Source organism: Dipodomys spectabilis, unplaced genomic scaffold (genome assembly GCF_019054845.1).
Source record: "Dipodomys spectabilis isolate Male_0828 unplaced genomic scaffold, ASM1905484v1 ptg000576l, whole genome shotgun sequence".
In the NCBI taxonomy this organism is placed as follows: Eukaryota; Metazoa; Chordata; class Mammalia; order Rodentia; family Heteromyidae; genus Dipodomys; species Dipodomys spectabilis.
This window is the reverse complement of record NW_024871253.1, coordinates 423,450-447,892: the sequence shown is the minus strand read 5'-3', so window position 1 is coordinate 447,892 and position 24,443 is coordinate 423,450. Positions and strand designations below refer to the sequence as shown.

The 24,443-nt window shown below is 47.0% G+C and overlaps 1 protein-coding gene across 1 annotated transcript; it reads right to left on the bottom strand.

The window, feature by feature from the left end:
- Positions 1-652: 652 nt before the first annotated feature.
- On the bottom strand, positions 653-22,561 carry Ctc1 (CST telomere replication complex component 1). Its single transcript, XM_042670868.1, has 23 exons — positions 22,519-22,561; positions 18,709-18,872; positions 16,877-17,114; positions 16,521-16,732; positions 15,039-15,195; positions 12,839-13,117; positions 12,625-12,753; positions 11,160-11,392; positions 10,889-11,063; positions 10,590-10,790; positions 8,682-8,808; positions 7,247-7,361; positions 6,784-7,111; positions 6,604-6,693; positions 6,224-6,390; positions 4,007-4,095; positions 3,731-3,905; positions 3,334-3,411; positions 2,058-2,202; positions 1,914-1,978; positions 1,544-1,709; positions 1,314-1,440; positions 653-1,162 (listed from the first exon to the last, which is right to left on the bottom strand). The coding sequence occupies exons 1-23, from the start codon at positions 22,549-22,551 to the stop codon at positions 1,026-1,028; spliced, it is 3,630 nt and encodes a 1,209-aa protein (XP_042526802.1). The 5' UTR covers positions 22,552-22,561; the 3' UTR covers positions 653-1,025.
- Positions 22,562-24,443: the final 1,882 nt, after the last annotated feature.

The window sequence follows — 24,443 nt, the reverse complement described above, 5'->3', positions numbered from 1 at the left end:
GATGTTGTTTTTATCTTTCCATATAATGTTTTTGAAGAAAAAGCACTCTGCTAAACATATGTTGGCCACACACGTGCTGACCACCTAACAGAAGTCCAAGTCAATTCCTAAGTGCCATTTCAGCAATTCTTAAGAGATGTAGTTTAGTTCCACATTGAAGGGAAGAAACGAGTAATAACTGCTCCTGCACCCCATAATCATGTAGGTTTAGAAAGCAGACTTTCTGCGGGCCTGAGTGTAAGGAGGTTAGTACCTTGGTACTAACCTACAATGCTAACTCCTTGGTCCTCTGTTGCAGGCTCCCAACCTACTCACATACTCTTCCAGGGGCTTGGCACTTCCTCCCCCACACCGATCCTATATTTCCCAACACCTTTAAGCTCTCTTATGACTCTCACTCTCACTTTTATACTCTCTCTCTCTCTCACTCACACACACACACACACACACACACACACACACACACACACACACACGCCCAGCCTTCCTGAGACCACCAGTCATGTTCTCTATCCTGTTCCCACTCCTTCATTTGCTCCCTGTAAGGTCTGAGTGTGGTACCATTTCTCTGCAGGACCAGCTCTTGCAGTTGGAGTAAACAAGGGAAGGGCTGAAATTATGAATGACAGGTTAGCTACCAGGGAGGCATTGATCAGAGATGAGCACAGATGATAAATATGCCAGAAGAGCTCTATTGTAGGCCAAAGGGCCTGGCACCAGCACCCTCACAAGAGACAAGTCTTTCGTTGTTCTAACTCTTGCCACAAGGCAAAATCCAGGTGTACAGGGTCATCTGTGAGTGCAGGTACCTTGACCCCCCAACCAGAGGAAAAAATGTAGAAACAACTACGTCCCCAAGTCAGGCTGGCACCATAATTAAAAACTACGGTGAGATAGCATTTTGTGAATCCACGGATCTGGGCTCCATTGTAAAGAAACAAGAGGCCACAACATGGGAGAAAGAGCCAGAATCCAGGCCACAAGATTTTCAGTAAGGCAGGAAGCACTTTGAGGCCATTTGAAGTTCAGGAAGAAGTGAAGGTCCCCAGAAAACTGGGGTGCTCTGGCTCCTGGATAGAAAGGCAGACTAGTTGGAGCCTGGGATTCACCCGAGTCAGGAGTGGGAGCTCTCCACATTGGAACCGCTGTAGCCGGGAAGATTCTAAAATGAAAAGAAAAACAACAACAAAAGACACCCAGACGAACCATTCATGGTTTTTAGTCCTCATCCACTCTTCTCAACTGCAGCAATTTCCCTACTAATCCCTCATCCCTCTCCCTCCCTGGGGCCCATCTACCTGCACTACATTTACCTAGTGGAGTGATATTAGAGGGTTTCTTCTCAAGCTCAAATGAAAGCACAATGGAGCGGAGGACGGAGGGGCTGGTGCAAAGTGTCCGGAGGAAGAGGGTCAAGGGCTCATGGATGGAGGCTGAAGACTAGAAAGGGAAACTCGGTGTTTATTTGAACCTATCTCCCAGCCTTCAGCCAAAGCCACAGGGACCTGGGAGTGTGAGCCCCAGCCTCCCAGGCACATCTCACCTCCAGTTGCGCTCCTGGGCCTGTAAATTGCAAAGCCACTCTCCCTGGCTCTCGGACAGACTCTAGGAGGGAGGTCCACTCACTAGGACCCAGCCCCAGTGCTTCTGCCACATGATGATTCCTGCAGGTCACTATGGCTTCAGCAGTCCCATCCTCTACCAGGAGCCTAGCAGAAAGAAGAAGGAGGGAAAACTCCCACAGCAAATTCAAGCAGCCAATCTTCTGGAGTCAACAGGCAAGCCTCCTCCCTCCCCATGATTTTCAGTCTTTAGCTCACTTTACATTCGTTCATAAAATATAAAGACATTTCCATGAGCCAGGAATTATGTCAATACAGACAGATTTAGACGTTCAACAATGGGTAACCTACCTGATACTGGCCTGGCTGACAGATGCCTGTGTGGGGCAGGCAACGTCTTGCCCACTGCACCTTCCCTAGGATGGAAAGAGTGCTTAGAGAAGTCCTTTGGGTCCCATGATATCTGTTGGACATGCTACATCTGGTGAACAATACCTGGAGGCAGACACTGGTACAATGAGCACACACCCACAGGAGCTGAAGGCTGATGATAAAAACCACATGGCAAGAAGCAATGGCTTGGAATGGGGCTGGGCCACCCCACAGAAGTTCAGCCAGATAGATGTGGGGTAGGGGAGCACTAAGGAAAAAGAAAGAGAGATGGATCAAGATGCAAACGTGGTAATTCTTAACTCTTAGGAGACCAAGTCAGGAGGATCTTGAGTTAAAAGTCATCCTGGAATTAATAGTTTAGTCTCAAAAAAACAAGCATAGGCACAGGGATCCCGAAAGCAGGGTGAGTATAAGAGAACCAGCAGGTCTGAAATGAGAACAGCAGTGAATCCTAACTCTCTTGGAAGTCTCATGGCCTTTCCCTTGCCTCTGTTCTACTTTTCTGTCTCCAACAGTCATCAGTTATTTTTCAGGCTTGAACACCGGGACATAAATCAAGAAAGAGGTATTTGCGGGGCTGGGAAGGTGGCTCAGTGGTAGAGTGCTTGCCTTGCGTGCCTGAGGCCCTGGGTTCAATTCCTCAGCACCACATAAGCAAAAAGAAAAAAAGCAGGAAGTGGTGCTGTGGCTCAAGTGGTAGAGCGCTAGCCTTGAGCTGAAGAGTTGAGGGACAGCGCCCCAGTTCAAGTCTAGGACTAGCAAAAAAAAAAACAAAAAACAAAAGTGCTAGCCTATAATTCATGTCATATTATCCAGAAAGGTTCCCCCCACCTTCTTGGCTTGAACTCAGGGTCTGAGCACTGTCCCTGAGCTTCTTGTGCTCAAGGCTAGCATTCTACCACTTGAACCTTAACGCTACTTCCTGCTTTTTCTGTTTATGTGGTACTGAGGAATCGAACCCAGGGCTTCATGCATGCTAGGCAAGGACTCTACCACTAAGCCACATTCTCAGTCTTTTATTCTTGGGTGGTAGTCCTGGGGCTACTCAGGGCCTGGGCACTGGTCCTGAGTTTTTTTGCTCAAGACTAACAGTCTACCACTTGATCCACAGCCCCACTTCTGACTTTTTGGTAGTTAATTGGAAAAATCTCATGGACTGTCCTGTCCAGGCTGGCTTCAAAGCACAATCTTCAGCCCTTTGAGTAGTTAGGCATGAGCCACTAGTGCCAAGCTAGTAGTTTTTATTTGGGCCAGAGGAAATGCAGACTCTCAGTGGGATCACAGAAGACTGTAGTTAATGGCAAATTTCCAGTCAGGGACATGGCAGGGATATGGGTGTAAGGCTGCGTAGTGTAGGGACTAGGTCATATACACTGACCTGATTGTGGCTTCTGATGGAAAACTCAGGACCTGAATATAGGTGGATGATCGGACGCAACAGTAAACATTGTTGGATCTGCAAGTGGAATAGAGATGAGGAAGGAAAAGCAGTCAGATTGGAGTAGGAGCTGACACTTGGAAGTCATGACTGACAGGCGTGGCTAACTCCTCCAGCCCCAGTGCCATACTGGGTCTGGCTTTAGCAAAGCAAAGGGTAGAATGAGGAGAGGAGGACTGGTTTGCCACACCTCAGGAGGGTAGAAGGCACAAATGGCAGACTGACATGTCAAACGTAACAGCAGAGAAGGGTGCTCTCTCAGCAGAGTGGGGGTGAGTGTTCAAAAGAAGCCATCACTAAGGAACAGCAGTATAGCCGACACAGGGTAGGTCTTCACCTGGAAACCCTTTTTTCCAGCTGGCTAAAGTGGACTTGGGCTCCTGGAAGGAGTCCTAGCGGGGCAGGCAAGTGTGGGTCTTCAATATATATGTCCAGGCGAGGGGGAAATTCACAGTCAGCAGTCTGTAAAGCTACCGTTAACTTCACACACCTTCTTATGGCCTCTTTGTTCCCTACAGATGGAGGGGAGGGCAGCTAGTGGGATCCACCAAGACCACAAGATCCTATCATTCATTCAGTGTCATACCTTCCCCCCTGAATAAGGGGTCATTACCACACGTCATCCAGACGGGAGCCAGAGGTGATTCACAGAGTGTCCGTGACAGAATCTCAGCTGAGAAAGACACCAAGGTATTGATGAACCTGAAAGGTAAGAAAAATACATTAAGAACACAGTGTATAAAATGGAGAGGGTCAGCTCAAAGGTCAAAAAGGAAGCCACAGTGTCTGTCTGCTAGAATATCACATATAAAATCCTAGAAAATCTAGAAACTCCTTGTTAAAAATAACAAGGTGTTAGCCAGGTGCTGGTGGCTCATGACTAGCTACTCAGGAGGTTGGGATCTAAGGATCCTGGTTTGAAGCCACTGGCAGGAAAGTTTGCTGGAGGTGGAGCTGTGGCTTAAGTGGTAGAGAGCTGGTCTTGAGCAAAAAAAGAGCCTCAGGACTGGCACCAAAAGAAAAGAAAAAGAAAAAGAAAATGGTATTATATGATGTAGAAGTCTACAACAGTGTAGAAGCAGAGGCCCACCAGAGGCTTGCATATCTGTACTTGTACTAAGAGCCACAGTTGCTCCATCTCTTGCAGCCTCCTGTCTTGGCACTCAGGTACCCTCAAAACAGATTCTTACCATGGGTGCCACTGGTTCACACGTGTAATCTTAGCTACTCAAGAGGCTGAGATCTAGGATCACTGTTCAAAGCCAGCCCAGGCAAGTAAGTCCATGAGACTTATCTCCAATTAACCATCAGAAAACTGGAAGTGGTGCTGTGCCTCAAGTGGTAGAGTGCTCGCCTTGAGCTAAAGAGTTCAGGGACAGTACCCAGGCCCAGACTTCAAGCCCCATGACTGAGAAAACAAAACAAAATAAAAACCCAAAAACCCACCATAGGTTCTTGAAAACACTTTTGTTTTTGTTGTTGGTTGTGGGTCTTGAATTCAGGGCCTGGGTGCTATCCCTGAGCCTCTTTTTGCTCAAGGCTAGCACTCTACCACTTGAACCACAGCACTACTTCTGGTTTTTGAGTGGCTAATTGGAGATAAGACTCTCACTGGGACTTTTCTGTCCAGGCTGGCTTTGAACCATAATCCTCAAATCTTAGCCTCCAGAGCACCTAGGATTACAAGCATCAGCCATGGTGCCTGGCCAAAAAAAATACTTTCTTTCTGGTGGGGTCACTGGTGGCTCATGCCTGTAATCCTAGCTACTCAAGAGGCTGAGATCTGAGGATCACAGTTCAAAGCCAGGGCTGGGAAGGTGGCTCAGTGGTAGAGCGCTTGCCTTGCATGCCTGAGGCCCTGGGTTCAATTCCTCAGCACCACATAAGCAAAAAGAAAAAAGCCGGAAGTGGTGCTGTGGCTCAAGTGGTAGAGTGCTAGCCTTGAGCTGAAGAGCTGAGGGACAGCGCCCAGGCCCAGAATTCAGGCCCCACAACCGGACCCAAAAAAAAAAAAAAACCAAAGCCAGCCTGGCAGGAAAGTCCATGAGACTCTTATCTCAGAAAACTGGAAGTGGTGCTGTGGCTCAAGTAGTAGAGTGCTCACCTTCAGCTGAAGAGCGAAGAGATAGCCCCCAAGCTGAGTTCAAGCCCCATGACCCACAAAAAAACAAAAACAAAAAACAAAAAACCCACTTCCTTTGTAATAAAGATCCATTTCATAAAATTACAGACAATTCAATAGTACTGTTTTATGGAGTAAACATCTCTACATCTTTTAAAATTTGTATTTGCAATCACCCCAAAAAGCTTACATGAGGAATATTATTGTTCCCACAGCCATCAGCCAGCTATATCTTATGTTTTTGTTTTTTGGGTCCGGTCGTGGGGCCTGAACTCTGGGCCTGGGCGCTGTCCCTCAGCTCTTCAGCTCAAGGCTAGCGCTCTACCACTTGAGCCACAGTGCCACTTCTGGCTTTTTTCTTTTCTTATGTGGCGCTGAGGAATGGAACCCAGGGCCTGTGCATGCAAGGCAAGCGCTCTACCACTGAGCCACCTTCCCAGCCCCTATCTTATGTGTTCTTATGCTTCTCTACTTCCCTTTTACTAACGCTTCTCCTTAATTGTGAGAATGCCTGCTGTGACCATTTCCAGTGGCAATGTGCTAGGAGAACTCAGCACACAACACAACTTCCCTCTTGCACTGACCTCATTCCTACACCAGCAAAATCACATTAAAGAAACATACTGTAGCAGAGACTGTTCACCAAACCTGGCAGAACAGGGGAAGAGAGCATGACCAAATTAATCAGAGGAGCTAGAGGACATTTACTTGTCACTGAACAGGTCGGTCAGCGAGGACTCAGGCAGCAACATGTTCTGGGAGCTCTCAAGCTCTAGAGTCCACTCATCTTGTACAGTGAGGCAGGACACGCAACCAGCCAACTCCAGAGGACGCTGAGACATGCAGGATGAGCTCTCTGCTTCAAATGCTGGTGTCTGGTCAGAAATGGGATCTCTGCTTCAGAGTGTACCTGGGCCAGAGAGAGGCTCACAAAACTTCATTTTCCTGGAGCTCAGAGAAGGAAGGGCTCTCCACACAGGCTTCTAGCTCATATAAATCTCTCAGGGAAGTCAGCACTGGCATGCCCCCTCCAACTCCAACCCAAACACAGCTTTGTGGGGAAGGGCAGGCTGAGGGAGGGCACTCACAGAGGCACTAGGAGCTACGAGTCGGTATACTTGCCCCGGGTGTAAGAATTCAAACCAGCGGACTGAAGAGCCGAGGAAGATGAGAAGAATCTGTGAGGAAGGACAGTAGGGTGCTGGGTCCTAGCCGAGAGCTCTAGGCATGGGAGGTCCGGGTCCAAGGTTCCTAGAGTTCTAGTTTACCTTCTGTTCCTTGTTCTCATCTCTCAGAGCATCAGGGGGGCCCCATCGATTGCCCTCGTTCCTCTGAGTGCCCCCCAGCCAGCTTCCTGACACATGGAAACTGAGGGTGGGTTTGGGCACCTCTGAACTGGTTTCTTGTGGGACACAAAAATTCCGCTTCATGAGGGCTTCCTTGTGGGACAGCAGGAATAGCCGGCTCTGCCTTATGTGGGATCCCTCTGGGCAAAGGGGCTCTTTGTGAGGAGGTGCTGAGGGAGTAGGTGAATGAACAGTGGGTCTGGGCACAGGCAGGATCAGGGCATCATCCAGAAAGAGCTGGACATAGACTCTGTTGAGAGAAACAAGAACAAATCTCTTAGGGATGCAGGCACCATGTGACCTGGGGCCTTGTATTTCCCCACCTCCGTAAGGCCTTTCCGTCCCCTCAGATTCAAGAAGACAGCCAGTACCCCAAGGAGCCTACCTGGCCTGCTGGTTCTGGATGAAGCCTGCCATATCCAGTTCCTTCCAGGAAGGGAAGTTGCTCCTGACACCCCTCTCTATGATCAGCTGGAACCTCTCTGCCCGCACCAGACAGCCTAGAGGAAGAAAATTCTTTATCTATCATGGCAAGAAAAAAAGAACTGTGTGATGGAAGGTGAGACAGACATCTTATAGAACTCATTACCCATCCCAGGCCAGAGCTGGGAGTGAAAGGTCCTCCTGACCATCCCCATGCACATGCAGTCTTGCCCTGGCCTCCTATGTTGAAAGGCCTCCATTGTACTTTTCAACAAATCCCTGAAGCACTGGCTCGTAGGTCCTTTTTCCTGTGTGCATGTGTGCTGGTAATCAGGACTTCTGCACTGTCTCTTAGTCTTTTCACTCAATCTTAGTGCTCTGCCACTTAAGCTTTGCTCCACTTCTGAATTTTTGGTTGTTAACGTGAGATAAGAGTCTCACAGATGTTCTTGCTTGCGCTGGCTTTGAACTCAGACCTCAGCCAGGAGTAGCAAAGGATTATAGGCATGAGCCACCAGCACCCAGCCTGTTCTTAAATCTGACAAATTGTCTTCAATAGGATTTCCCTCTACAAATCCCAGTAAGTCAAATAAGAATACTGTTCTTAGAAATTACAAATGTAAAGTCGGGTGCCAGTGGCTTACGCCTGTAATCCTAGCTACTCAGGAGGCTGAGATCTGAGGATTGCGGTTCAAAGCCAGCCCAGGTAGGAAAGTCTGTGAGACTCTTATCTTCAATAAACCACTCAGAAAACTGGAAGTGGTGCTGTGCCTCAAGTGGTAGAGCGCCAGCCTTGAGCTGAAGAGCTGAGGGACAGCACCCAGGCCCAGAGTTCAAGCCCCACAACCGACAAAAAAAAAAAAAGAAAGAAAGAAAAAGAAAAAGAAAGATACAAATATAAGAAACAGAAGTTGTAGTCCTGGTGTGCATGTTAGGAGCCATGGCAAAGGAAATGAGAATAGAAGTAATTCTGGCTAGGGATCTGCTGGCTCCTTCTCCCTATCATACTAATCTCCAAAATTTCTCCTTAAAGTCACAAGAATAGCAAACCAGTTGTGTGCTGGTGGCTCACACCTATAATCCTAGCTGATCAGGAGGCTGAGTCCTGAAGATTGTAGTTCTGTAACAAACCCAGGCAGGAAAGTCTGTGAGACTCAATTAACTACTAAAAAGCCAAAAGTGGAGCTGTGGCTCAAATGGTAGAGTGGTAGCCTTGAGCAAAAAAAGCTCAGGGAAAACAGCATGTAGGTCCTGAGTTCAAGCCCCAGGCCCAGCATCAAAAAGAAAAAAAGAAAAAAGAATAGCAAACCCCAGCAGATGCTTCCTCCTATCCCTCTGAACTTTGAGGACCTGCACCCTACCACTACTATCAGTAGAAAGATCTCTGAACTCTATACCTATAAGCTGTGGGTCAGTGACAGGTTGAGAATGCTTGGCCAGGAGCAGACAGGGCAGAGAACCACTTCGGTCCCGAAGGTGCAGACAACCTTTACGAGATGAAGCCACCAGAACGCCAAGTAAAACCTAGAGGAAAGATAAGTGTCAAATATTTATTAAACAGCCGGGCGCTGGTGGCTCACGCATGTAATCCTAGCTACTCAGGAGGCTGAGATCTGAGGATCGCGGTTCAAAGCCAGCCCGGGCAGGAGAGACTGTGAGACTCCTATCTCCAATAAACCACCAGAAAACCGGAAGTGGTGCTGTAGCTCAAGTGGTAGAGTCCTCGCCTTGAGTTGAAGAACTGAGGGACAGCGCCCAGGCCCAGAGTTCAAGCCCCACGACCGACAAAAAAAAAAAAAAAAAAAAAAATATTTATTAAACAACCATTGACCATTTATTATGTGCTTGTACAGGAATTAAGTATTAGTAGTCCAAAGTGAACAAAAAAAGATCTGTAAACTTATACTCCAGTTGAAGAGAGATGAAAAAAAAATATACAAGTATTCACATGTTCAATAGCAAGAAATAAAGTATACAGTTGGACATGTTAATACATGCCCGTAATCCTAGCACTCAGGATGCAGAGATGGGAGAATTGCAAAGTTTGAGGCCAGCCTGAGCTACAGAGTTTCTGTGTAAATAAGCAAAAGGTATGTGCAAAAATTGGGGGCTAGGGGCTGGGAAGGTGGCTCAGTGGTAGAGTGCTTGCCTTGCGTGCTTGCGGCCCTGGGTTCGATTCCTCAGCACCACATAAGCAAAAAGAAAAAAGCTGGAAGTGGCGCTGTGGCTCAAGTGGCAGAACGCTAGCCTTGAGCTGAAGAGCTGAGGGACAGTGCCCAGGCCCGGAGTTCAGGCCCCACGACCGGACCCAAAAAAAAAGAAAGAAAGAAAAGAAAGAAAGGAAGAAACAAACTAACTAACTTGAGCCAGGCACCAGTGGCTCAGGCTGTAATCCTAGATACTCAGGAAGCTGAGATCTGAGGATCGTGGTTTGAAGCCAACCTGGCAGGAAAATCTACAAGACTCTTATCTCCAATTTTGAAAAGGATTTAAACAACAATCTTCTATTCCAAGTTACTTTGTGCGTGTTTGTGTGTGTGTGTATGCATGTGTGCTTGCACACAAGCCAGTTAGGCTTGAACACGGGGCCTGGGTGCTGTCGTGAGCTGTTTTTCCTCAAGGCTAGCACTCTACCACTTGAGCCATAGCTCGACTTCTGGCTTTTTTAGTAGTTTAGTAGAGATATGAGTATCACAGACTTTGAACCATGATCCTTAGATCTCAGCCTCCTGAGTAGCTAAGATTATAGGTGCAAGCCACCAGCACCTAGCTTCAAATTACTTTTTGTTACTTCAAGTTACTATTTTGGTGGTATTAGGGTATCAGGTATCAAGGCTTTAAGCTTGTAGACAGGCACTCTGCTACTTGAACCACACTTCCAGCCCAAGCTAGAAAAGCTACTTCAGAAGGATGAACTGGTGTGTACGTGCGTGAGGCAAGCATAGTTCAGGCAGTCTAGTTTGAAGAATAGCATAGTAAAAATGATTAAAAACTAAAATAAGGGCTGGGAATGTGGCTTAGTGGCAGAGTGCTTGCCTAGCATGCATGAAGCCCTAGGTTCAATTCCTCAGTACAACAGACACAGAAAATGAGGTAGAGTGGTAGCCTTGAGCAAAAGAAGCTCAGGGACAGTGCCTAGGCCCTGAGTTCAAGCCCCAGGAGTGGCCAACAAAAAACAAAAAATAAAACCCAAAAACAAAAACAAAAAATTAAAGCCAAAGAACTAAAATGAGTGATGTAGACTAAGGAAGAGGCAACGAAAATGTTGAAAAGACAAAGTCCCCTGGGCTTCTGGAACCCCTTACCTGGGCAGGGTCAAAGGTACAGGGGCGCAGACTGAGCCAAGACCAGGCCAGGCAGCGGTTGAGTTGGCAGCTGGGTAGGTAGGCAGCATCCCGCAGGGGCACAAGTGCCTTTGGATCAAAGGAGGCCCAAGCCCTGCGCTCTGCTTCCTCTCTGAGGGTGGCCAGAGTGGGGAAAGAGCAGGGAGTCTGCAGCCGAGCATACTGTCAGGCAGAAGAGAGAAGCAGAATCACTGTGCTTCCTGTGCCCAGGTGACCTCCAGGCATTAACTCTGCTACCCACTTTTCCCACATCTTCATACTTCCTGGAGGGGGCAGTCATGAGGCTCTTCCAGAATCTCACTGTGTCCATTCCGAACGTGGCTACCTGGCGGAGGAAGCTGGAGGGAGGGCTCCAGGAGCTGCAGTCCCAGGCTGGGGTTCCCAGGAGAAGAACGTTGCAGGAACTGGTGGTGCCTCAGCATGTGGGGACACAGCCTTGGTCAGGGGAGAGAGCACAGTGACTTCCTCCGAAGATGTAGTCCCTTCCAGATTCCCATCCCGTCCCCACTCCACACCCATATCCCTCCTCACTTGCAGGCCAGTTCCTCCAGCGTCTTGGTAGTCCACAGATAAAGGGGAAGTCCTAAATGATTTTCCCACACCAGCTGTGTATATAAGGAGGCCCCGTGAACTTGGAGGGATGACTGAGTCTCAGGCTTCTGGCGAGAAAAGCCCCGGAGCAGAACAGTACCACGGAGGCAGGGAGCTAGCACTGGCCTGGTTGTGCCTCCACCCACTGACTGGAGAAGGTGAACATCCTGGAGCTGAGGAAGGCAGAAAAGCAGCAGTGAAAGCTCAACTCAGTGACTCACACACAGGTAGCTAGAGTTGCCACTGATTAGGTTCCAGGAGAAAGAAACACAAGTTCCTCTACACTGGCTATGTTTTTTCAGACCATGCCTCACTTTCCACCAGGACCTGTACCTTTAGTCCAGTGTCAGTGGCTCATACCTATATACTAGTTACTCAGAAGGATGAGATCTAAGGATCAGAGTTCAAAGCCAGCCTGAGCAGAAAAATGTGTGAGACTCTTATCTCCAATAAACCAGCAAAAAGACAGAACCTAGTGTTCAAGTGCTAGAGCACCAGTCTTGAGCAAAAAAGCCTAAGGGAGAGCACCCAGCCTTGAGTTTAAGCCCTAGCTAGTACTGTATGCCCATCCTTCCCCTCCCCCAAAAAGAGCCTGTACCCCGTGAGTCATCCATCATGTCCCGTGAAGCCATCTGTCTTTCTAGGACTTGGTGGTTTCTGGATACGGCTTAGACTTGTTAACAGGCTGCCTGGGATCATTCCTGGTCCTATGCCTGTATGTTCACCATCCCTCCCCTCACCCAGTCAGGAAGCTGTAAAGTTACTGCTCTGGGCTTCACCTCTGCCCATAGGGCCCAAGACTAGGCTCTTGTTCAAATTATTCTGGGGTGGGCTGAGAATGTGGCTTAGTGGTAGGGCGCTTGTCTAGCATGCATGAAGCCCTGAGTTGGATTCCTCAGTACCACATAAACAGAAAAAAAGTTGGAAGTGGGCTTGTGGTTCAAGTAGTACAGTGCTAGCCTTGAGCAAAAGAAGCTCAGGCCAAGTTCAAGCCCCAGGACTGAATTTTTGTTGTTGTTGGTCATGGGGGGCCTGAACTCTGGGCCTGGGCACTGTCCCTCAGCTCTTCAGCTTAAGGCTAGCACTCTACTAGTTGAGTCACAGCGCCACTTCGGCCTTTTCTGTTTAAATGGCACTGAGGAATCGAACTCATGCATGCAAGGCAAGCATTCTAACACAGAGCCACCTTCCCAGCCCCTGTTTTTTGGTTTAAATAGTAATGGGGTTTGAACTCATTGCTAGGCCAGCTCTCTACTACTTGAGCCATACTCCTAATCTTTCTAAACCATTCTAAAGCACTCCCTCTACCACACATTTATTATTTGTGTATATTTGCTAGAGTCCCACCTAGCTTCAAAATAAAACCAGTCTGTGAAGGTAAGAGAAGCTATAATCTCTCACCTACCTCCAAATGAACCCCTGGTCGCATCACCCGCCTGAGGCCGTGGAACTGCTGGTATGCAAGGCAGAGTACTAACTGCCCATCCAGCTCATAGAGACCAGCTGCTTCATTCAACACACCAGTGACTGTTCCCTGAAAATTGACCAGAGATTGAGTTAGCCATCATCGCCTTCCTCATTGGACACTCATGAGCTTTAGATTGCTTTCTTGTGCTCACCGCATAATGTAAGATTTTGGATTCCCGAACAAGACCTTTATGTTCCTTCTTGTCTGGGGATTTGCTGCGCATGGGACATGGATTGAGGTCAGCCTCTGGGAAGGGTCCTTCCAGCTCCAGCGTCTGTACGTTTTCTGGTTTCAGCAGCATCAGATGAGAGGAAGGACTGGTTGTCCAAATATAGTAACAGTGACCACGGATCTTGGATGCCCGAAGTCCTGTCAGCACATAGGCCTCACCAGGCCGAAGGACTTGGTACCATACCAGTTGGGCAGGGATCTGGTTGTATAGAGGAAGGCAACATGGTACATGAAACTCTCCCCATAGTGGCTCCTGTCAGAGACCCTTTCCTCATATATAATATATATTCAACAATTCACCCTTAATGGCCTGCTCTTCACAAGTCTTCTCTTCTCATCTTCTTCTGTTTGCCAATTAATTTTTTTTTTTTCCAGTCTTGGGGCTTGACTCAGGACCTGGACTCTGTCCCTGAGCCTCTCTGTGCTCAAAGCTAGTGCTCTACCACTTGAGCCAAAGTGCCACTTCTAGTTTTCTGTTGGGTAACTAGAGATAAGTCTCATGGACTATCCTGCCTGGACTGGCTTTGAACCTCAGATCTCAGCTACCTGAATAGCTAGGATTATAAGTGTGAGCCACTGGCGCCTGGCTGAGAAAATGTCCTTTTCAACACTTTCCCTCTCCTACCTCATCACATAGAAACCACATTCATTTATATCATCAATGTGTATTGGGTAAGTATGTATCTAGTATTGGGACAGATGTTAAAGAAGTACAATAAAGCTGATACTGGTGGCTCATGTCTGTAATCCTAGCTACTGAGAAGGATGAGGTCTGAGGATCACAGTTCTAAGCCAGCTTGGGCGGAAAGTCTGTAAGACTCTTATCTCCAATTAGCCAGCAAAAAGCTGGAAATAGGATTGTGGCTCAAATAGAATGCTAGCCTTGAGCAGTACCCAAGCCCTAAATTCATGCCCTAGGATTGGCAAAAGAAAAAAAAGAAAGAAAGAAAGAAAGAAAGAAAGAAAGAAAGAAAGAGATAGGAAGGTGGCTCAGTGGTAGAGTGCTTGCCTTGCATGCATGAGGCTCTGGGTTTGATTCCTCAGCACCACATAAACAGAAAAAGCTGGAAGTGGTGCTGTGGCTCAAAGTGGTAGAGTGTTAGCCTTTATCAAAAAGCTCAGGGAGAGTGCCCAGGCCCTGAGTTCAGGGCTCGGGACTGGCAAAAGAAAAAGAAAAAAAAAGAATGCCCAGTGAGTGAAGAACTTGAACAGGGCCCTGAAGGTTCAGTTTTCCTTATCCAAAATAATTGCAATCAGAAATGTTTCAGATTTTGGATTTCTTTCAGACTCTGGAATATTCACATATATATTATGAGCTGTCCTATAGACAGAATCAACTCTAAACATGAAATTCATACACACCTTATACACATAACATGAAAGTAATCTTATATATTTTTAGTGTGCCTGTAAAGTTAGGTATGGACTTGGGTACCACTTCTGGCATCATAACAGCACTGAAAATGTTTGGTATTTCAGTTTATATGCTCTGACTAAGAGGAACGGAAAAAGGAGGAGGATCCAAAGAGGAAGCAACCAGAAATGCGCAGTTTTATGAGCAAATGTGGTGGCATTGCCCAGTACTTGGGAGGCAGAGGCAGAAGGATTAGTAGTTTGAGGCCAGACTGTGCTACATAGATAGACATAAAGACTATTTTTTGCTTCAATATACAAACATGGCCTTCAATCTTCTCTCACTGCTTCTAGAAAGCAGTCCTCCACTGGGGGCCGGTGGCTCACGCCTGTAATCCTAGCTACTAAGGAGGCTAAGATCTGAGGATCAAGGTTCAAAGCCAGCCCAGGCAGGAAGATTCATGAGTGAGACTTTTTTTTTTTGGTTGGTTGTGGGGCCTGAACTCTGGGCCTGGGCGCTGTCCCTCAGCTCTTCAGCTCAAGACTAGCGCTCTACCACTTGAGCCACAGCACCACTTCTGGCTTTTTCTGTTTATGTGGTGCTGAGGAATCAAACCCAGGGCTGCATGCATGGAAGGTAAGCACTCTACCACTGAGCCACCTTCTCAGCAGCCCACCTCTCCCCTCCCCTGCCCTGTTCCCCCACCCCCACCCCCAAGGAGTTCTAACACCCTTTCCATACCTGTGTGCCTCTCACTTGACCTCACCTGCACGATGATGGACACCCGGCTGACAGTTTGGTTGATGGCTGCTGACGTTTCGCCAAGAGACAGGATGAAATATGTTTTCTTTTTACTTCTCACCAGAGCACTCAATTGAACCAGTTTCCCAGCTAGGTTTGGCTTCACAACTTTGAACTTGCTTCTAAGGAAGCCAGAGGAAAGGAAGTCTTTATTCTGGGGTTTTTCCCCCCTTAGAAATGTCTTCTCTTGTACTTGAAGTGTCCAAAAGTACTATTCTAAAAATCTTCAAATGCTTTTTTTTGCCCAGTCCTGGGGCTTGAATGCTTCTTTTGCACAAGGCTAGTGCTCTACCACTTGAGCCACAGTATCACTTCTGGTTTTTCTGAGTACATTATTGGAAATAAGAGTCTCTCAGACTTTCCTGCCCAGGCTAGCTTCGAACGGCGACTCTCAGATCTCAGCCTCCTGAGTAGCTAGTGTTATAGGCATGAGCCACCAGTGACTGGCAAGACCACATAGTATTCAGCAGCCCCCTACTATTTCCTTGACTTGAAACACCAGTAGCTCATGCCTATAATCCTAACTAATTAGGGGGCTGAGATCTGAGGACCATGGTTTGAAGCCAGCCAGGGCAGAAAAGTCCATGAGACTCTTATCTCCAATTAACCACTCAAAAAGGGGAAATAGAAAGCCGGGCGCTGGTGGTTCACGCCTGTAATCCTAGCTACTCAGGAGGCTGAGATCTGAGGATCGCGGTTCAAAGCCAGCCCGGGCAGGAGAGACCGTGAGACTCCTATCTCCAATAAACCACCAGAACACCGGAAGTGGCGCTGTAGCTCAAGTGGTAGAGCACTAGCCTTGAGCTGAAGAGCTGAGGGACAGCGCCCAGGCCCAGAGTTCAAGCCCCATGACCGACAAAAAAAAAAAAAGGGGGGAAATAGAACTGTGGCTCAAAGTGGTACAGAGCTCAGGCTCTATGACCTACCCCAAATAAAAGAAAAAACGAAAAAGAAACATTCCGTATACAACTATCAAAAACCTTCCTTGGAGGGGGGGTAGTTGTGGAGGTGAGAGGGAAGGGATGCTAGGGAGAAAACAAAGGAAGAAGCAACAATGCTCAATAAGAAATGTACTTATTACCTTGCTCATGTAACTGTAACCCCTCTGAGCAGCATTTTTACAATAAAAAATGTACAAACAACAACAACAACAAAACTTCCTATCAGATGTCCATTGGCTCACCTGGATCACCTATAATCTTAGTTATTTAGGAGGCTGAAATCTGAGGATTGGGGTTGAAAGCAGCCTGTGCAGGGATGTCAATGACATTCTTATCTCCAATCAACCACTAAAAACCTCCCAAACAACCAGAAAATAAATGAGCCATTTGGGCCTGCACATACACACACACACAGACACACACACAAACTTCCTTTATTATTCTCCATTTAACACTATTTTTTCCAAGTTTTAGTGTTCCTTGATTCCCTGGAAAGAAAGCATTACCTGTGTCTGAGCAGGCAGGATGCCATCTCTGGATACAGGACAGGGATAGGTGTGAGAGGGCCAGGGGTAATAGTCAAAGGGAACACTGGCACCGGGGCATCCCAGAGCTCCAAGTGCCCTCTCCCTGAGGAACTCCATTTGGCAGGAGGGAGGTAACTCCAACTGGGGAACAGGAAGAGATGCCCCAACCAAGAAAGGTCTAGATCTATGAGCTAGAAAAAACCAAGAACACAGGTTAATCAGGACCCCAGACTCCAACCTACATATTTTCTACATTTGTTCCCTCAGAGACTTAGCAGCCTCCATGCTTCCTAGACACCATTCCTGTTAGGGGCCTGAGGTGATTGACTGCTCACCTCACAGTCCAGGATTCCAGTGTTATCTCTCACATAGAGGCTTCCATTCCTGCATTCTGGTTCCAAGTCCCCTGACAAGTCTGTTAGTGTCCCTAAAAGTAACAGCCGCTCCCGGTGTAGTGGGGTCCCATTTGGCTCAGCACCTTGGGCCCAGTGCTGGTATGCACTACTGCTCCAGGACAGGTGGCTGCAGCACGGGAGTCGCTGGTGAGTCCTGAGGTTCTGTACTGAGACGAAGCTGGAAAGAGAACAGACATCTCACAAAGTCAGTCCAAACCTAGGAGGATGCTCTCAACTCTGACATATCCCCAAGAGCTCAAAAAAGGATTGAATGGGATCATGGAGTAAGAAACAAGGGTTTTTTTGTTTTTGTTGTGTGTGTGTGCTGTTCCTGGGACTTGAACTCAAGGCCTGAGTGCTATCACTGAGCTTTTTTTGCTCAAGGCTAGTGCTCTAACACTTGAGCCACAGCTGCATTTCCAGCTTTTTGGTGGATGTTGATAAGAGTCTTGCAAGCTGGGCACTAGTGGCTCACGGCTGTAATCCTAGCTACTCAGGAGGGTGAGGGCTGAAGATTGTAGTTCAAAGCCAGCCTGGGCAGGGAAGTCTGTGAGACTCTTCTCTACAATTAGCCACCAGAAAAAACCAGAAGTGATGCTGGGGCTCAAGTAGAAGAGTGCTAGCCTTGAGCTGAAAAGCTCAAGGACAGCGCCCAGGCCCAGAGTTCAAGCCCTTTGACCAACCAAAAAAAGGAGTGGGAGCAAGGGCCTACAAAAATGAGGATGCTGGGCTGGGAAGGTGGCTCAGTGGTAGAGCACTTGCCTTGCATGCCTGAGGCCCTGGGTTCGATTCCTCAGCACCACATAAGCAAAAAAGAAAAAATAAAATGAGGATGGTGCCTAAGTCTAGAGGTTGATCAGGACTTAGGAAACTTGACTTCAATTGACTTAGAAGAACTTTAGGAGAAGAGAAGATTTGCAGGAGGTATGTTTAGTCCACCTTGTTCTTCACTTACTCTTCTTACTTCCCTTGTTCTAGATATGGTTCTTCCTTCTTTTTTTTTTTGGCCAGTCCTAGGGCTTGAACCCAGGGTCTGGGCACTGTTCCTGAGCTGCTTTTGCTCAAGGCTAGCACTCGACCAGTTGAGCCACAACACTACTTCCAGCATTTTCTGTTTATGTGGTACTGAGGAATCCAACCCAAGGCTTCATGCATGCTAGGCAAGCACTCTACCACTAAGCCACATTCCCAGCCACTGTGCCCCCCCCTCCCACCTTTTTTTTGGCCAGTCATGGGGCTTGAACTCTGGGCTTAGGCACTGTCCCTGAGCTTTTCAGCTCAAGGCCAGCACTCTTCTACTTGAGCCCCAGCACCACTTCTGGTTTTTTCTGGTGGCTAATTGGAGAGAAGAGTCTCACAGACTTTCCTGCCCAGGCTGGCTTTGAACTGCAATCCTCAGCCCTCAGCCTCCTGAGCAGTTAGGATTACAGGCATGAGCCTTTGCCTCCTGGATTGCTCCCATTCTTATTCCACTTCAGTCAAGCAAATAAACTCATCTCCTGCCAAGCATCAGTGGCTCAAGCCTGTTATCCTAGCTACTCAGCTCTTCAGCTCAAAGCTAGCACTCTACCACTTAAGCCACAGTGCCACTTCCAGTTTCTGGTTTATTGGAGATAAGAGTCTCATGGACTTTCCTGACTAGGCTGACTTCAAACCACAATCTCAGCCTCCTGTATAGCTAGGATTACAGGTGTGAGCCACCAAGCGCCCGGCTTGGTTCTTCCTCCTTAATACCAAATTTATCCTCCTGGCCAAAGCCCACCTCTCCTTACCTGTAGCTGAGGGGCAGTGTGGAGCCCTGGCTCCTCCCCTGGGACAACCAGGTTGTCTTCACACAATCAAGTACCAACTGAGTCAACTGGACATTAGGCTGCTGGCCAGCTGGACAAAGAGTCTCTTGGATGAAGGTCTGGGCAGCCTTAAGCCAAGCTTCTTCCTGAGAAAAGTAGATCTAATTAAAACATCTTTTAAGACTACTATCCTGACCATCAAGCAATCTTTTAAGAAATAGGAAAAAAATTCAGATGGTATGCAAATGACCATCAAGTGTTTACACACACAAATTGACTAAAGGATGGTATACTTAGGGGAGCAATGTTGTAACTACTCTGAACAACTAATGAAGTAACAGGAAGCAGCAATATGTATGGGAGGGAAAGGTAATGGAAGGAGGAAGCACACAAATGGAGGAAGGAAAGGTGAGCAAATGCAGTCATTATATTCTTTATGTATTATGTAAAAATTGAATCACCTAACTTAAGGGTAGGGTGGGGAGGGGAAAACGGGAGAATGATGGAAGGGGTGGCATTGATGAAGATGCACTGTATTCATAACCTGACATGGAATTGTAACTTTTTTGTATAACTACTTAATAATAAAGAGGAACTTGAAAAGACCTTAAAAGTCAGTCCAGCCGGGCGCTGGTGGCTCACGCCTGTAATCCTAGCTACTCAGGAGGCTGAGATCTGAGGATCGCGGTTCAAAGCCAACCCAGACAGGAAAGTCCATGAGACTCTCATCTCCAATAAACCATCAGAAAACTGGAAGTGGTGCTGTGGCTCAAGTGGTAGAGTGCTGGCCTTGAGTTGAAGAGCTCAGGGCCAGTGCCCAGGCCAGAGTTCAAGCCCCACGAATGACCACCCCCTCAAAAAAAAAAAAAAAAAGTCAGTCCAGGGCTGGGATGTTCTTGAGTACTTGCTTAGCTTGTGTTATGCTTTAGGTTTGATCCCTAGCTCTGAGGGGAAAAAAATCTGAGTTAAACACATAGTGGTTTTTGTTTGTTGTTTTTACAACAGTACTGGGGTTTGAGTAACTTGCTAGGCAGGAACTTTTCCTCTTAAGTCATGCCTCTAATGCTTTTCACTCTGGTCATTTTTAAGATAAAATCATGCTTTTTACCCAGACCAATCCAGATGGCAATCTTCAAATTTAGGCTTCCTGACATAGCTGACATGATAGACATGCACCACTACACTTAGCTTTTTCCTGTTCAGATGGGGTCTTGTGAACTTTTTTTTTTGCCTAAGCTCACCTCAAACATGATCCTCCCATTTCCAGCTTCCTAAGTAGCTAGAACTAACAGATCTCCTGTAGTGGGCTACCAACAAATCTACTTGAGCATTTTAAGGGTTAATGCAGGTTTGTCAGAAAAGCAGCAAGATCAAAGTTAAATAAGAACTGTTCCTGATCTGAGAGGTGCTACACTGTTATTCACATACCTCACTAGGACACTAATTACCATGTTTAAGGCTATCCCACCATACATGGAGTTTGGCTCTAAGGTGGGCGAGTTAAAGCCTAGTGTAGTGGTCCATTTCTATAAACCCAGCACTGGGAGGCTGAAGCAGGAGCATCATGAGTTCAAGGTTTGCCTGGGTTACATGGAGTAACCTTCCCCTAAACAAATATATAAAGCCAGCAAGCTGAAAAGTTTGAATGGGAAAACTCATCCTTTCAAAATTATTTTAAATTATCTGGGTATGGTGGTACAAATCTGTAATCCCAGCTATTCCACAGGGGGGAGGATTGTGAATTCAAGGCAAGCCCAAGCAAAAAAGTAGTAAGATCCTGTCTCACAAACAAAATAAAAACAAAAGAGCTGGGAGCATAGCTGAAGTGGTAGAGTACTTGTCTATCATGTGTATAGTCCTAGGTTTTACCTCTAGTGATAAACATATACACTCTCTCGCGCTCTCTCCTTTAAATTATTTATAAAGAATAGTACTTACTAGATGTGTGTTGGTGGTTCATACCTGCAATCCTATCTACTCTCAGGAGGCTGAGATCTGAGGACCAGGGTTAGAAGCCAGCCTAGGCAGAAAAGTCCATGAGACTCTCATCATCAATTAATTACCAAAAGAAAAAAAAAAAGTCAGGTACAGCTGTAGTTCAATTGGAACAGCATCAGCATTGAGTGAAAAATCAAAAGGGGACACACACACGGACACACACACACACACACACACACACACACACACACACACACACAGAGTAGTACAGGGGCTGGGAAGGTGGCTCAGTGGTAGAGTGCTTGCCTTGCATGCATGAGGCCCTGGGTTTGATTCCTCAGCACCACATAAACAGAAAAAAAAAGCCGGAAGTGGCACTGTGGCTCAAATGCTATAGTGTTAGCCTTGAGCTGAAAAGCTGAGGGACAACAAGCAGGCCCAGAGTTCAGGCCCCATGACCAACAAAAAACAAACAAACAAACAAGCAAACACACACACACACACACACACACACAAAACCCAGTAGTACATATTATTACCCTATAATTTAAGAGTGCCTATTGGTGGAAAATATATTTTAAAAAAAGACATAGGCAGAGTATAATTTTTAATCATTTTCTTTTAGGAATATGCGTGAGTTTTCATAAACTATTCGTATACAAGATGTAATCCACTAGATTTGTTCCCTGTTCTTTTAGTTAAAATGTGGAGCTCCTAAGGAATACAGGGACCATATAGATTGTACATACATAGTTAGACCAAGTTGTCCTATTCCCACTGTATATAACCCTCACTGCACCTCTGCCAGAAACTCTCATTCAAGGTCAGAATTTTGGACACTAGATCAGATTATCATCCACAGTTGTCCCACCAATATTATTAAAGCTCATATTCATACTTTTCTTCTTTCCATCCTTTTAGGTTCCTACTCTGTTGTCCTATCCATTACTTGGCACACTGAATACCACTATTTCTAAAAGTAATACCAAAGTAATTCAAAGTAGTTAAAAGAGAATTCAATGTTTTGTTTGGTTTTTGTGGTGGTGGTATTTTGTTTGTTTTTGGCCAGTCCTGGGGCTTGAACTCAGGACCTGGACACTGTCCCTGGACTACTTTTGCTCAAGGCCAAAACACTCTATCACATGAACCACAGCACCACTTCCGGCTTTTTCTGTTTATGTGACACTGAGGAATTGAACCCAGGGCTTCATGCATGGTAGGCAAGCACTCTACCATTAGGCTACATTTCCAGCCTGTTTTTTAGTTCGTTTTTCTCAAGGCAGCACACTACCTCTTGAGCCACAGTCCCTTTTCGGTGTGGTTAGTGGTTAACTGGAAATGGAGAGTCTCATTGACTTGCCTGTCTGAGATGGCTTTGAACCGCGAGTCTCAGTCTGGTAAGTCTCCTGAGTAACTAGGATTACAGGTGCAAACCACTGATGCCCAGCTTGTTAGTATTTTAGTCGATGGTGGTGGGGATCAAATTCAGGGCCTTGAACATCAGTAGCAAGTGCTGTAGTACTTGCTGGTGGTTCATCAGACAGTCCCGTGGTCTTGCCTACCCAAGCTGTTCCTCCAGGAAAACACAGCCTCGTCGTTAACCTGTTCCTGGTGTCTCACTAGCGGAATCCTAATCAAACCGTGGAGACGGACTTAAAGGCGCGCCATGGGAGCCTCAGGAGTAAGGGCAGGGAAAAAAACAGTAAGCGAGGTAAGGGCGAACCGCCTCCCAGGCCCCTTCCCAAACCCCGGCCGCGACCCAGAAGCCAGAGACACGAAGTGAAAGGAACATGAAAAGAAAATCTGAGACCAGGAAAAAAAAAAAAGGGACAAGGGCCGGAGAACAGCACTCACGGAGCCAGGAGCTGGAGGCCTACAGGCCGCCATGATGCGCCGAAGCCCCACCCACGGAGCGCGCGCAGGCCAGGCGCGAGGGCCGACGGCAGCACCGCCGCGTGACGTCATCACGGCGCGCGCTTTTTTTTCCCCCGTTCGCCGCGTTTGGGATCCCGGTTGTGAGCGAGCGTCTTCCTTTGCTGGGATCACGTGAAGAGTTTTGTACTGCTTATCTCTCTTGTCTGCTTTATCTGTTCCTGTCTGTGCTGGTCCTGGGGCTTGAATTCAGGGCCTGTGCTCTGCCCCTGAGCTTTTTTACACCAGGAGGTAAAGAATCCTCGTGGACTTTACTACCCCAGCTGGTTTCGAACCGCGATTCTCGGAGCGGAGCCTCTGAGTAGCTAGGATGACCAGCGCGAGCCACCAGCGCCGGTGCGGCTTTATCTGTTTACACTAGGGTTGGAACTTGGGACCTTACCCTTGCAAAACCTCCTGAGTTACGTCTGTCGCTCTTTCGTTGTCTTCTGAACCGTGTTTGTTGAACTGAATGGGAATTTTTTTTTTCCGGTCGTAGGAGCTGTCCCTCAGCTCTTCAGCTCAAGGTGAGCGCTCTACCACTTGAACCACAGCACCACTTCCGGCTTTCTGGTGGTTAATTGGAGATTAGTGTCTCACGGACTTTCCTGCCCATGCTGGCTTTGAACCACGATCCTCAGATCTCAGCCTCCTGAGTAGTTAGGATTACAGGCGTGAGCCACCGGCGCCCAGCTTTTTAATGAAAATGTGTGGATCATTTATGAAAACTTTTGCTCTTCCTAATCCAGTCTACCAGACTCTTAACCCACAGCCCATTAAGCAGTGGAGTAAACAATTCATCCAACCATGTGCCAGGCACTGCTTCAGGTTCTAGGTATGTGAAGTGACCAAGACATAGAAACCCCTGCTCAGCCGGGCGCCAGTGGCTCACGCCTGTAATTCTAGCTACTCAGGAGGCTGAGATCTGAGGATCTCGGTTCAAAGGCAGCCAGGGCAGGAAAAGTCCGTGAGACTTTATTTATTTTTTTACCCCCCCCCCCTTTCTCCATCCGTGAGACTTTAATCTCCAATAAACCACTCAGAAAACCGAAAGTGCCGCTGTGGCTCAAGTGGTGGTGTGCTTGGCTTGAGCTGAAGAGCTGAGGGGCAGTGGCCAGGCCCAGAATTGAGGCCTCACCACCAAAAAACAAAAAAAGACAAAATATGTTAGCAACAGGTTTTATGGAAAGATAAAGTAGAAATGCAGTGGGTTATTGGTTTCTTTTATATAGAGAAGACTATTGGGAGGCCAGATGTGGTGTTTCAATCCTGTAATCACAGCTACTTGAGACCCAGAAATAGAATAAATGCCATTCCAGGCTGGTAGAAAGTTAGCAAACTCCTATGTCAAGCAAAAACAAAGAATGGTGGTAAAGTTATATATCCCAACTACTCTGGAGTAGAAAATAGGAGGATCAACCATCTGGGGCTTAAAACAGAAAGAGATCTGAAAAAAGCAAGAGGGGGGGGGGTGTGTGACTCAGGTGGTACAGTATCAGCCAATTAGGGAAAGTGTATGATAAGAGTTCAAGTCCCCTTCTAAACAACAAAAACAAAAGAACAAATTAAAGCAAAATTGACTGAGGGTATGACGTAAGTGGTAAAGTACAAAGTCCTAAATTCAATTTCCAGTACACACACACACACACACACACACATATACAAACAAGTATTGTTGGGGTAAGGTATAGTGGTACATGCTTATAATACCAACACTGGAGGCTGAGATAGGAGGACCTCAAATCTGAAGCCAGACTGGGACATATAAGACTTTGTCAGAAGAAACAAAACAAAATGCTGGGCACTGGTGGCTCATGAGTCCTGTAATCCTAGCTACTCAGGAGGCTGAGGTCTGAGAATCACAGCTC